This window comes from Octopus bimaculoides, chromosome 20, assembly GCF_001194135.2.
Source record: "Octopus bimaculoides isolate UCB-OBI-ISO-001 chromosome 20, ASM119413v2, whole genome shotgun sequence".
Classification (NCBI taxonomy): Eukaryota; Metazoa; Mollusca; class Cephalopoda; order Octopoda; family Octopodidae; genus Octopus; species Octopus bimaculoides.
The window spans coordinates 8,676,258-8,689,749 of record NC_069000.1 but is presented as its reverse complement, the minus strand read 5'-3'; the positions used below and the strand labels follow the sequence as shown (position 1 = coordinate 8,689,749).

The 13,492-nt window shown below is 39.3% G+C and overlaps 1 protein-coding gene across 1 annotated transcript in view; it reads left to right on the top strand.

Annotated features, from left to right (window-relative positions):
* LOC106877579 (cilia- and flagella-associated protein 91) overlaps nt 1-13,142 on the top strand; it is a 15,237-nt gene extending 2,095 nt beyond the window's left edge. Inside the window, exons 3-18 of the mRNA XM_014926517.2 lie at nt 411-538; nt 1,690-1,740; nt 2,107-2,163; nt 3,048-3,235; nt 4,033-4,210; nt 4,927-5,022; nt 5,456-5,517; nt 5,959-6,141; nt 6,729-6,868; nt 7,235-7,351; nt 8,575-8,646; nt 8,879-9,025; nt 9,573-9,794; nt 10,386-10,534; nt 11,188-11,279; nt 12,813-13,142. Coding sequence (XP_014782003.1) covers nt 411-538; nt 1,690-1,740; nt 2,107-2,163; nt 3,048-3,235; nt 4,033-4,210; nt 4,927-5,022; nt 5,456-5,517; nt 5,959-6,141; nt 6,729-6,868; nt 7,235-7,351; nt 8,575-8,646; nt 8,879-9,025; nt 9,573-9,794; nt 10,386-10,534; nt 11,188-11,279; nt 12,813-12,910 — 1,980 coding nt within the window. The 3' untranslated portion in view covers nt 12,911-13,142. The remainder of the gene's footprint in view (nt 1-410; nt 539-1,689; nt 1,741-2,106; nt 2,164-3,047; nt 3,236-4,032; nt 4,211-4,926; nt 5,023-5,455; nt 5,518-5,958; nt 6,142-6,728; nt 6,869-7,234; nt 7,352-8,574; nt 8,647-8,878; nt 9,026-9,572; nt 9,795-10,385; nt 10,535-11,187; nt 11,280-12,812) is intronic.
* Nucleotides 13,143-13,492: the final 350 nt, after the last annotated feature.

The window sequence follows — 13,492 nt, the reverse complement described above, 5'->3', positions numbered from 1 at the left end:
CTCTACAATGTGTGTGTGTGTGTGTGTAAGATGGTGAGCTGGCAGAAATGTTAGCACACAGGGCGAAATGCTTAGTGGTATTTCATTTGTCTTTACATTCTGAGTTCAAATTCCGCCGAAGTCGACTTTGCTTTTCTTCCTTTCAGGGTTGATGAATTAAGTACCAGTTGTGTACTGAGTCTAATCGACTGCCCCCCCCCCGCATCCCCATGAAATTTCGGGCCCTGTGCCTAGAGTAAAAAAGAATGTGTGCAAGTGCGTGTGTGTGTGTATGCACGTGTGTGTGTGTCCATGTCTATGTGAATGTGTGTGTGTGTGTACGAGTGTGTGGATGCTTGAGTGCTTGCGTGTAAACAAATATAAACTCAGACACACAGGAGCATATATTTTGTTTGTTTCGTATTTGGCAGAAATCCGTACCAAACTTCCCTAATATGTACAGCGAGATGCGTCACTATCCACATCGCACGATACAGTATGAAACAATGGACCCAATCCCTCTATTTATACCGAGGCAGTGGAGTGGTATCCAGAACAGGTAAATTTTCATTTATTTCATTATCGTTATTATAATTGTCATTATTATACGAGCATAATTAAGGCAAAGAGCTGGTAGATTAATTAGTGCAATGGGAAAAATGTTTAGCAGTATTCCGGGTTCAAATACCTTTCGTCCCTTTCAGGGTTGATTAAATAAGCACCAAAAGCATGTGGCTTAGTAGTTAGGGCATTCGGCTTATGATAGTAAGGTCGTGAGTTCAATTCCCGGCGATGCGTTGTGTCCTTGAGCAAGACACTTTATTTCACATTACTCCAGTCCACTCAGCTGGCAGAAATTAGTTGTACCTGTATTTCAAAGGGCCAGCCTTGTCACACTCTGTGTCACGCTGAACCTCCCTGAGAACTACGTTCATGGTACATGTGTCTGTGGAATGCTCAGCCACTTGCACGTTAATTTCACGAGCAAGCTGTTCCGTTGATCATATCAGCTTGGACCCTCGTCATCGTAACAAACGGAGTGCTCCTCCCTTCCTTCAAATAAGCACCAGCTGAGAACTAGGGACTGATATAATCAACTTACCCATTCTCCTTGAACTTGCCGACCTTGTGCCAAAGTTTGAAACCTGTGTTACTTACCTATTATAATACTCTTGTGTTTTCTCCATCACAACATATGAATGAGAAAGGAAGGGGGTGATAGCTGAATAAGGAAGGAAGGGGGGTGATAGATGAATAAGGAAGGAAGGGGTGATGGCAAACTGTGAGTAATATGTGTGTGTATGTAAAAGGGAAATATGTGAATGTTTGTATGTGTGTGTGTGTGTGCGTGCATGCAATGGAAGCGGGATGGTGAACATTCAACGCTGAGAAGAAAAATAATAGTGTTTCAACTCTGTGTGAGTATATGCGTGTATGTGTGTGCGTGTACCGAGGAAGTATGTGAATGTATGTGTGAACCACCATTCTTTCGGTAACAAATGATGATCAATGTGATATCTCAAAAGACAACCACCAGATAACATTGACAGGCGTATGAATTTGATTTACCATCCATATTTATGTATAAAATACAACAATTAGCTGTCATTTTTGACAGCATGGGGCCAGCCAGTACTAGCATAATATTCACCAGAAATGACTGTTTCCAGACTTGTTTATTGATGTAAGCATTTCATGTCTTATTTACAGAGACCCAGAACCACAAGTACAAGGAGCTGATCGATGGAAATTCTTTCACAGGTAAGAATGGTAATTTTTCACCCACCACATAATCTTCAACATAGTAATATAAGTACTCCGAACATGGTGGATCAGACATTGAGATATATGTACCCTGAATATGGTACTTAATCCAAGGATGATTGAACATAGAGATATAAATATGTAAGTACCTTGAACAGGGTACCTACTCCAAGTTGAACTGGACATTGAGATATATGTACCTTGAATGTGGTGCTTATTTCAAGGATGATTGAACATAGGGATATAAGTAAGTACCTTGACAGCAATGATAATGATTCCCATTTCCATTAGAAATTCCTTACCATTTCTGAACCATTTTAGGGCATCCGCACTCATTGTTTGTTTCTCTGTTTGCTTTTGCAGACCCCTTATACCGTTTCTGTTTCCTGCAACTGCAGAAATAATCTTTACTTCTGCCAGGTGAGTGGAATGCCATATATTATTTTGCCTTTCTTTTGTCTTATCTTATTTTGACATCTCAGTTGGCTAGCCCATACACACACACACACACTTACACACACACACACACTCTCAAGAATAATTTTGGAAGCCTACAGAATTGAATATTACTACTACTACTACTACTACTACTACTAATAATAATAATAATAATAATAATCATGATGATGATGATGGTGATGATGATGATAATAATCTTTTCTACTAAAGACACTAGGCCTGAAATTTGTATTCATGTTTTCGACCAAGCTTTTGTTTCCAGTCCATTCTTTGATGTCATCAATCCACAAATGTCTTCGACAGCCCCTTGCTCTCTCTTCCCCACACACCTCCCATCAAGGATGGTTTTGGACAGTGACTCATGGAGCTTATAGTATCTAGAATTATTAACCACATGGAAAAACGGACGTTAAACAACGATGATGATGATGAATTACATTACAATAGATTTTCTTAACAAACTAGTTTGCTAGTTGCAAAACCAGCGACTGTGACTTTTATATATTGCAAGCTGGGCTAGACTACTGCTATGTCTAGCAGACAGGTATTCACCACTGATAAATGATCTAATAAGATCAAAGTCACATGATATGGTGGTCTCTGAGCTAGGTTAGTTGAGAGTTCTCTCCCCATTTGCAATATATATCAAGTGTGAAGTGCACTGAATAGTCAGCCGGAGGAAATATCCTCCTGGGGTTGAAATAGCAGTGTTGTCTGTTCCTACAGTACACTCATGTTTAAATGGGGCTGAACATTACTTCTCAGTACAAATGCTGCTTCCATCTCTAGATTTTCTAAATGAACAAGTTTGCTAATATTACAAAAGTCAATTTTATCTCTTTCAGACCTAGTAAATTCTTCCTTCCTGAGTCGGAATTTGAAGAGATCAAATATGCAACCCCCATGGCAAAACATGTTCAAGTGCAAACCGATTATCGTGATGCTGATGTGCAAACTGATCCCTACAGCCCTGAATATGTGGTTAGACCTGGATCACAGCCGGAAATCCTCACTTTGGCTACACTGTGCTGGGGTAAGTGAGGTTTTTCAGTGCACAAATCTCCACTACTATGTTGCAATAATAATTTTTCATTTCCCACAGGTACAGGAGTGGCTGTGTGGTAAATAGCTTGGACACGAAACTCGGCTTGCGAAGGCCTGTTGGGGCAAGCGAAAGCAAAATCGTCCAACCCATGCTAGCATGGAAAGTGGACGTTAAACGATGATGATGATGATGATGATGATGACACTTATTTACAGCTGAGTGGACTAGAGTAACATGAAACAACACATTTTGCTCAAGAACTCAAGAGACCACCTGGACTAGAAAGTGAAACCGTGATCTTGCAATTGCGAGTGCAACCACCTAAACCACTTGGCCACATTGCCTTCACATGTAGATTAACTAAGATAAACATCTACAGACAAACTGGGAACAAATATTTGTTCTACTTTTATTTCACACGTGGCTTAGTGGTTTGGATATTCGGCTTATGATCACGAGGCCATGAGTTCAATACCCAGTGGTGCTTTATGCCCTTGAGCAAGATACTTTATTTCATGTTGCTTCTCTCTACTCAGCTTGCAAAAATGAGTTGTACCTGAAATTCAAAGGGCCTGACTTGTCACATTTTGTTTCACACTTAATCTCCCTGAGAACTACATTAAGGGTATGTGCATCTGTGAGATACTCAGTCACATGCATGTTATTTTCATGAGCAGAATGTTCCATTGATCTGACCAACCGGACCACCCATCATTGTAAGCGAAATCTGTGCTGGCAATTTCTCAACTATTAACTGTCATTAGCATATTTCTGCATCTATTTAGATCAGGGCCTACCAGCAGGACTTGCCGAAGTTGAAATGATAGAAAGGGCACGTGCAAAACGAGAATGGGAGAAGAATTTGCCCTCTCTAAGCGATCCAACCCAAATTGAGAAACGAAGGAAGATGATGGAAGCTATGGAGCTCAAGGAATGGCTCATCCGAGAGAAAGCCATTGAAGTGTAAGCAAACAAACCCTTAAATTATTCTTTCTTTTGTTTTTTTTGCTGTGATTTGAAATCCAGACTTACATCATATTGGCTGCTTTTAATATTTTGGGGTCTTTGTTTAATGGCTCAAGGAGACCTTTTGATGTTTGTTTTTCTTTTTTTTTTTTCCATAAAAGATCTATCATCTCTGTTCTATCACTTGCCAGCCTCTTTCTCTCTTGCTTTCACCTTTTTTCTGCTTCTCTATCTGTCTATCTTCCTACAGGCTTTCTCACTTTTCCTCTCTTTGTACATATGTATGTATGTCTGTGTGTATATATAATCCAAAATGGAGACAAACACCAACTTCTTCATTCACACACACACATACATACACACACATATATACATCGAGGGTATGAGAGGTATTGGTGTCAAGAAGACCCAAAGGTGTCAGGTAATGCTGACCTTACAAACACATTCCCATCTTTTAAGTCACTTCAAAAAAACAAATCCCTCAATCGAATAACACTGTTTACAAGATTCTGTGCTTGGAATGACCAATCATAAACATCCTTGGAACTCACACACAAGGTACAGGAAAATTATATGTATACCATTCTGCTTAAATAATGAATCTGCAGATACAATATCCTTACGCATCTCATAAAGTTGATAGAACATTAACGCTGTCCGTTTCATCAATGTTGTTGATAATCATTCACTAAACTTTTCACATTGGTTGCCAGACTTCAGGGCAAACATCTGGAAGTTCTGAAGAAACTGTTAAAGGAAAGAGAGGAGAAACAGCAAGATATCAACAAGAAAAGACTTGATAAAATCTGGTATGGGAAAAGTCTTCTTTTTTTTTCTTTACAATTGCTCTAACGTTTCCTTTGTCTGTCTTCCCATATTTTTCTCTGTATATCTCTATTATAGATCTGTTTCCCTGGCTTCCAATATGAAATGCTCAACCTTCTCTTTGTCTTTCTCCTTCTCTTCTCATTCACACACACACATACATATACGGAGATATGCAAATAAATAAATGCCATTTAATGATCAAACACACTCCACCCATGACCTTGTAATATATTTAACAGGTATCTAAAACCATATAATGTTATCTAATGCACCCGTGCATTTTTTTCTTACAATAGGGTGTATTTTTAGGGAGATTTGACTTCTATTTCTAGCAACTCAAATGACTGCATAGAAATTCCCTCGTTGGCTTATCTAAATTAAAGCCTTGTTTTCTCTCTGTCTTTGATATTACAGGGCAGCGAAACAGAAACAAAAGAAGAAATTATTCCGAAAAATTAGGCTGGATCACGTCAAAGGTATTTCCACTTTGTCTTTTAGTTTATATTGTTTAGATGTTTCAGTCATGGAACTGCGACCATGCTGGAGCATTGCCTTGAAGGGTTTTAATTCAACAACTCAACCGCAGTACTTATTTTATCATTCTCTTATGCTGAACCACTAAGTTACCGGAGATATAAACATGTCTCTAGATGCAGGCTTAGCTGGGTGGAGGTGCTTGTCTCCCCCTTGTAAACATAAGGACACAGGAATTGTGTCAAGGGCAACAGAAAGCAGTGCAGCTTCCTAGGTCTAACCAACAGTAGTATTATTACCTTCAGGGGACTGTCACGTTAAGTTGACAGCATACAACCACTTCACCGTATCACTACTGCATAAATCTCTCTGAGAGATTTAGAAATGTATTATTTGTAAAAATGTCAATGACACGTTTTCCATGTAACTTTCTCCCCCAACAGACCTTAGAAAACTACAAAAGAGAACAACGCAAGTCGGCAAAAAATATCAAAGACGTGACATCATCAGAGACTATGCGGATTATGGCTCAAACTGTTTTGCTCCATTGACACGTAACGGAGTGTACCCCGATGAGATGCAGGACAAGTATATTGTGAATAGTTCCTACCTGTCCACCTACGATGGTAAGTCAGATGTATTTAATATTCAAATTGAAAGGTTTCTTGTTGTCAAGATACTTTTAGGAGTTGATAAACTATCAGACAAGTGTGAATGTATGTATATATATATATGTATGTATGTATGTATGTATGTATGTATGTGTGTGTGTATGTATGTATGTATGTATGTATGTATGTATGTGTGTGTACGTATATAAGTGTGTATGTATGTGTGTGATGCCAGCCAAGATGACATGAAGCAGCCAAACTTTACATGCTAGAATTAGCAACCCAAATGCTTTAAAATCAGATCCCAATGCTGGATGTTCAAGAACCAAATGAAGGGCAGAGTTTCAATCCCAGGATCATCCTGATTCCAAAAAGGTATAATATGTCTATGTAGAGCAAATGTAGACTGATATACAGGGGTCCCAGACAGACAGACAGACAAAATTTTGCGTTTCTTCAGAGACACAAATTCGTTGTCCCTTGATGTCTCCAGTTAAGACTTGGATGCAGCAGCATGTATAAATTAAAGCTCAGGCAAAACACAATTATAATAATAATAATAATGATGTAAATATAAATAATAATTTATCAATATTCTTCAGGTCTACTGGAGCTGGAATCCTCACTCCCCATACATGTCACCCACCCTGTGATCAAAATTCCAACAGAAAAAAACAAGAAGATTGGAACTTATGTGAAACGAAGGTACAAACGAGAATTTTACCTAGAAGAGATACACGAGGTGAGATGTGTAATGAACTCTTTAATTAAGGCTTGTATAATTATACATACATGCATGTATGTATGCATGCATATATATATATATATATATATATATATATATATATATATATATATATATATATACATATATGTATGCATATACATATATATATATATATGTATATATATATGTATATATGTATATATATATATATATATATATATATGTAAGCATGCATGATGACAACGTTGATGATGATAATGATGATGAAAGTTCAATGATACAGATGCACACACACACACACACACACACACTGCACGCAGACGCATTATAGTCTGAGAAACTGGATGAATGTCTCAGCTCACTCCTCTTCTGCCTCTTCAGAAACTGAAAGCTGCAAAGACACAAGGAAAGCCGGTGAAGAAACCATTGAAGTACTTGCAGAAAGTGATTAAACCACCCCCACGGCCAGCCACCCCCTCGGTTATACCAATAAGGAAGGTTAGTAATGGATGACTGTTTGTGGCAATCGTGGAAATGGTTGTTGTAGCTGCTGTTGTTGTAGTAATAGAAGTATTGGTTGTGGTGGGGTGGGGTGGGGTTGTGGTAGTAGTAGTAGTAGTAGTAGTAGTTCTGTTCATGCCCACTTTGTCCTTTTATTCAAACATGGGTGTACATCTGAGATGATATAATATAAGGAGGTGGGGGGGGCCCTTCCTTCTTTAAAATGGTAGGGTGTTATCTAATCAATGAGTTATTTGGCTGTTGCTTTTTGAAGATCAACTACCTACATCGTTCATCATTGCCTGAATACACCTCAGTACATCTTGAATATATCCTTCATTACTTAACAACTTAAAAACTGCATTCCATGCGGACTTTAAGGCTAGCTCCTACAGGGTGCTAATTGAGTCTGTAGCCTAAAATTAAAGTGAGCTAAATAGCATGACTATAATATGTCTATAATGACTATATGCCCTGGTGGTGTTTGATCAGAGGTTAAGGACTGATGAGAATTAATTCTGGAATGCAATCATTCTATTGTTCCAGTCCCAAGTTGAATTCCAACTGTTGGCCAATTTGTCCTAAAGTTCTTATCTCGACGTAAAGTTAATGAAGTAAATATCACTTATTGCCCCCTTGATCTCTGACGTCAATTTGACAAACGCCACCAAGATGGCATGAATCAGCCAAACTTTACCTGCTAGAAATAGCAACCCAAATGCTTTTAAATCAGATCCCAGTGCTGGATGTTGAAGAACCAAATGAAGGGCAGAGTTTCAATCCCAAGATCATCTTGATTCCAAAAAGGTAAAATATGTCTATGTAGAGCAAAAGTAGACCGAGATACAAGGATCCCAGACGTACAGAATTTCACGTTTATTATTATACAGGGTGTCCACAAAGTCTGAGTACACGGAGTAAATAAAATCATAACATAAACAATTAAATATAAGAAATAATAATTTCTTAAAGTATGTGTTAATCCCCATGTACCCAGACTTTGTGGATACCATGTAGATAAGAGTGATGTCTTAAGTGGTACAAGGGTAGAAATTTAGGTAGGAATTTGGCTGTTATTTCAAGCAAATTTATGGAATTTCTGAAGGTTACTAAAATAATTGTTTTGGTTTGTTTTTGATGACATAAAAAAATTTAAATAAGTAATCGTAGGTGTTTCCCTTACGGATGCTGTTTTTAGTTCCTTCTTCGTTATTTTCCAGCAAGATGAAGACAGAGAGCTGGCCGTTATCTTCCTGCAGCAATTACTAAGAGGGAGGGCTACCCACAAAATGGTAAGTGGCTGCAACCAGAACTCTTCGTATTATCCAGAGGTGTTTGCTGGGTGGGGAAATAGTTTTGTGTGATGATGTCTCAACCCATTTTGACAAAAACCCACCAGCATTCTTTACGGTTCTGTAGTTCTTTTATTCTATTACTTTTCATTTCAAAGACAGTAGGGAAAGAACTGAGAAAAATTTGGCTGCTATTTCTAGCAGATGTTCATATGGCTATGACTATTTTCAGATGATGGATGGTAAAAATGAACGAATTGACTTGATCATGGAGCTACAGTCAACACACGCCCTCCAAGAAGACAAACAGCGGATCAAAGACCTACAACGGGAAGCTACGCTAAACTTGCAAAGACAGAAGTTTGTGTATGACCACCAGGTATGTTGTTGTTGTTGTTGTTGATGTTGCTGCTGCTGTTTAGCCCCAGGTTGGCTCTGATCGATCAGATCTATGATCAAAAATAGTCCTGCAATGACCATCACTGGTCATTTTTTTTTTACTGGTGTTAGAGCAGCGTTTCCTTAAAGTAGATATACTGCCCCTCTGAGGGTGGTGGAAAGATCTAAATGGGGTGAAGTAGGGGGGCTGAAGAAAAGTGGGGACCGGTAATGGGGCAGCCGAAAGGGGACGATGGATGTAAAAACAACAAAATAATGAGTTGATTAGGTTAAGATTTATTTGTGAAATACTGTTGATTTGAATTTGCTTTAGAAAGGGGTCTATGTTTGTGATGGTTAGTCAGGGTGGGGCTCTAGGAATGTGGCCTGGGTGCTAAGGGGGTGGCAACCTGAAAAAGTTTGGGAACCTCTGATGTAGAGGCTTGTTTATGAGAGACCAATTCCAGTTGGCTTCTTACAAACTGGACACATCTTCAAAAGAAATAATTTCACACCATATTTGTTTCTTCTTTCTTCTGCCTTTGTAGGAAAACTTGATAGACAGCGTCATGAGCCAAGTAGAAGGTCACACCATAGGGAACATGTTTGACTTCTTAAGCAAAGAACTCATTCGCATGCAAGAGGAACGGAAGATCAAAGCCTTTTCCATTCTTGCAGAACGCAAACGAAGAATGAGGGAAGCAGAAGAGAGTGGGAGACGACAACTTGAGGAGAGAATGCGGCGTGAATCAGATGAAATATTCAAGCAGGTAAGTGGGCTGTTTCGTGATTTATTGCAGGATCAGGGGTTTAAAAAAATGAAGATGGCTACATAGATAAGATTGTCAAAAACCTCACCCACACAGATTCGTATGTAAAGTCACTTATGTTTTTGAGTTCTAATCAACTTCAGTATTTTTTTAGGCCTGTTTAAGTTTCTGGGTCAAGCCATTGTACATGCAGATCACTTATTTGTAAATGTTGTTCTGACCAGTGCTGCCGGACTGAATTGAAACCTGGACCATTTTGATACCAAATGGTTGTGTAGATAAGATATTCACTTCACACTTCACAACCAAGTGGTTTTGGGTTCAGTCCCACTGCATGGTATCTTAAACAAATATCTTCTACTGTAGTCATGGGCTGACCAATGAATGCCTTGTGAGTGAATTTGGTAGGCAGAAGAAGCGTGGAAGCCTGTGACACCCACCCATCCACCCACCCACATCACCCCCACAGACACACACAAACACACACACACACACACCCTCGTACCACCGCATTTACTACAACCATCACCACCACCACTACTGCCACTGCAACTACTAATATTGCATTTTTTCCTTTCTACCTGCCAACAGGTAATCAAGGTCCACCAGGTGAGCATTGATGCCTATCTTGAAGATATAATCATGAGTTCCTTAGAAGAAACTGCAGAGATCATGTCTCGCAAGGAAATACAAGAACTGGCTGAGAAGGTTTGTGACATGGCATATGAAATGGAAGACAAGTGAGTATAGGATGTAGTTGTTGGTGTTTAGCTGTGTTGGCATAGTTGTGTAGCATAGTTAACTTGCACGCACACACACACACACACACACACACAATATGTATATATATATAAATATAAGTAGTTGTGTTGATGTAGTGTGCTGAGGTGTGTAAATATGCTGAAGTGTGTGTTGTATGTATGTATATATGTATGTATGTATGTATGCATATGCATGTGTGCGTATATATATATATATATATCTGTAAATCCAAAAACGAAGAACAAACACATAAAAAACACAACAATGTGAGGATGTGGTACATGTAAAGTATTAGCAGATGCTCAGGGAAGGAAAGAAAGTTGATTTAATGTTTCGAGCGAATGCTCTTCTTCGGAAACAGAGGAAAGTTCAATAGAAAGGAAGATGGAAGAAGAAAATTGCCAACGATTCACATGTGGTTACATTTTGAAAATATCTGTATATATATGTAGGTTTTGTAAATGTATGTATATAATATGTATATATAGTATATGTTATTATATGCATATGTATACACACACACATATAGATGATGATGATGATAATGATGATGAGGAGGAGGAGAAGGAAGAGAAGGTAGATGTGGATGATGATGATGATGCTAACAAGAACCCTTTTTTTATCTCTGCAGACGCACTGAACTTGAAAGTGAAGAGATAGTGGGAGATTTGATCCATAATTTCCTGCTTCCAGATGTCCAGAAAGAACTCCTTAGAGAAAGAGGTTCTGTTCAGTTCCAAGGATTTTTTACCAAATTTATTTTGTTTCATGAATTTTAATCTTTCATCGGTTTCAGTCCCTGGACTGTGGCCATGCTGGGGCACCACCTTCGGAGGCTTTATAATCGATTATTATACTGTCCCTAGTGCTTTGTCTGGTTCTTATTTCATTAACCACATCATGAGGAGGAAATATGCAAAACTGACCAGCAAAGTCGGCAGGTGTAAGAACAGTCAAACAGACTACCTTAATGTATTTTTGTTCACTGCACTGATCTGGGAATTGAAACCCTCTTCACCCAATCATGAATGCAACACTCTAGCCATTAGACCATATGCCTTCACACCACACACACACAACAGTGGCCCTATTGATGATGGGGCTACATAAAAAGCACTGGTGTTGGAGTCACAGAAAAAGCACCCAGTACATTTTGTAAAGTGGTTGGTGCTAAGAAGGGCACCCAGCTGAAGACACCATGCTAAAACAGACAATGGAGCCTGGGGTGGTTCTTGGCCTTGCAAACACCTGTCAAATCAAACCATCCAACCCATGCCAACATGGAAAACAGACATTAAACAACGATGATGATGATGACAATGACAGTGTTCTCTGTAGCATAATACAATAAAATCCTCCATGATGGTCCAATGTTGTTAAACATACAATTACAATGGATCAAAAGCGGGACAAAATTTAGTTTCCCCAGAAGTGGCTGCTTTTGTGGTCACTTCTGGGACAATTTCACTTTGTCTAGTTCTGAGGTATACCCTGGGCTGGCCCTAGGGCTGCTGGCACCCCAGGCAAGCTGAACTTCAACGTGTACAAGCTGACAGTCATGGAAATGTCCTTGTTTTTGTCACGCCTTCCTTGGCACCCCCTAGCCACATGGCACCTCAGGTGACTGCTTGAGTTGCTGGTACCTTGAGCCAGCCCTGGGTATACTTTTTGCCTTTTACCTGTTTCAGTCACTAGACTGCGGCCATGCTGGGGCACCACCTTCAAGAATTTTCAGTTGAATGTATTGAACTCAGTACTTATTTTTATAAGCATGCTACTTACTCTATCGGTCATTTTTGCTGAACCACTAAGTTACGTAGACATAAAGACACCAGCATCAGTTGTCAAGTGGTAATAGGAGGCAAACACAGACACAAAGACACACACATAGTTACATTTATGCATATATATGACAGGCTTCTTTCAGTTTCTGTCAACCAAATTCACTCACAAGGCCTTGGTCAGCCTGAGGCTATAGTAGAAGGTACCATGTGAACCCAGAACCATGTGGTTGGGAAGCAAGCTTCTTACCACACAGCCACACCTGCACTTTATTATGCTTTCTTAACAAAATACATCTGTAAAGGAATTATTCCCAGATGGAAACCACTGCCTTAATATTCACACATTGTTAGCATGTCGTATTGTCAGAGCTCCTTGTAGTTTGGTCCATATATAGTTTGTCTGAGCGAAATGTTGGGCCTTCACCAAAACAGTGCTGTCTATATGTGTTTGTTTGTTCTTATTTTCTTACAGTGAAACAGAAGCAGAGCAAATATTTACTGGCTGCCAGCAAAGAGGTACACGAAGGCACTTACAAAGCAATAAATAAAGATAAAGATCCAGAAGAATAATGCACGTGCACACATATACATACATACACACATACATATACATATATACACAAGCACACACACATACATGTCGATAAATGCATATATATATATATGTACACACACACACACAAACACACACACACACACATGCAAACATGCACATACACATGTATTTATGAATATATTTTTGCATACATGATCTTTATATACCCTACATTATATGTGAATAAAAATAATTTCATTGCTTGCTTTGGTGTGTTCAGTTTTTATCTCTCTTCCCCATCCCATATATATCATCATCGTTTAACGTCCGCTTTCCATGCTAGCATGGGTTGGACGACCTGACTGAGGACTGGTGAAACCGGATGGCAACACCAGGCTCCAATCTAATTTGGCAGAGTTTCTACAGCTGGATGCCCTTCCTAATGCCAACCACTCAGAGAGTGTAGTGGGTGCTTTTACGTGTCACCCGCACGAAAACGGCCACGCTCGAAATGGTGTCTTTTATGTGCCACCCGCACAAGAGCCAGTCCAGGGGCACTGGCAATGATCTCGCTCGAAAACCCTACAAGGCCAGTCACGCGGTACTGGCAACGGTCA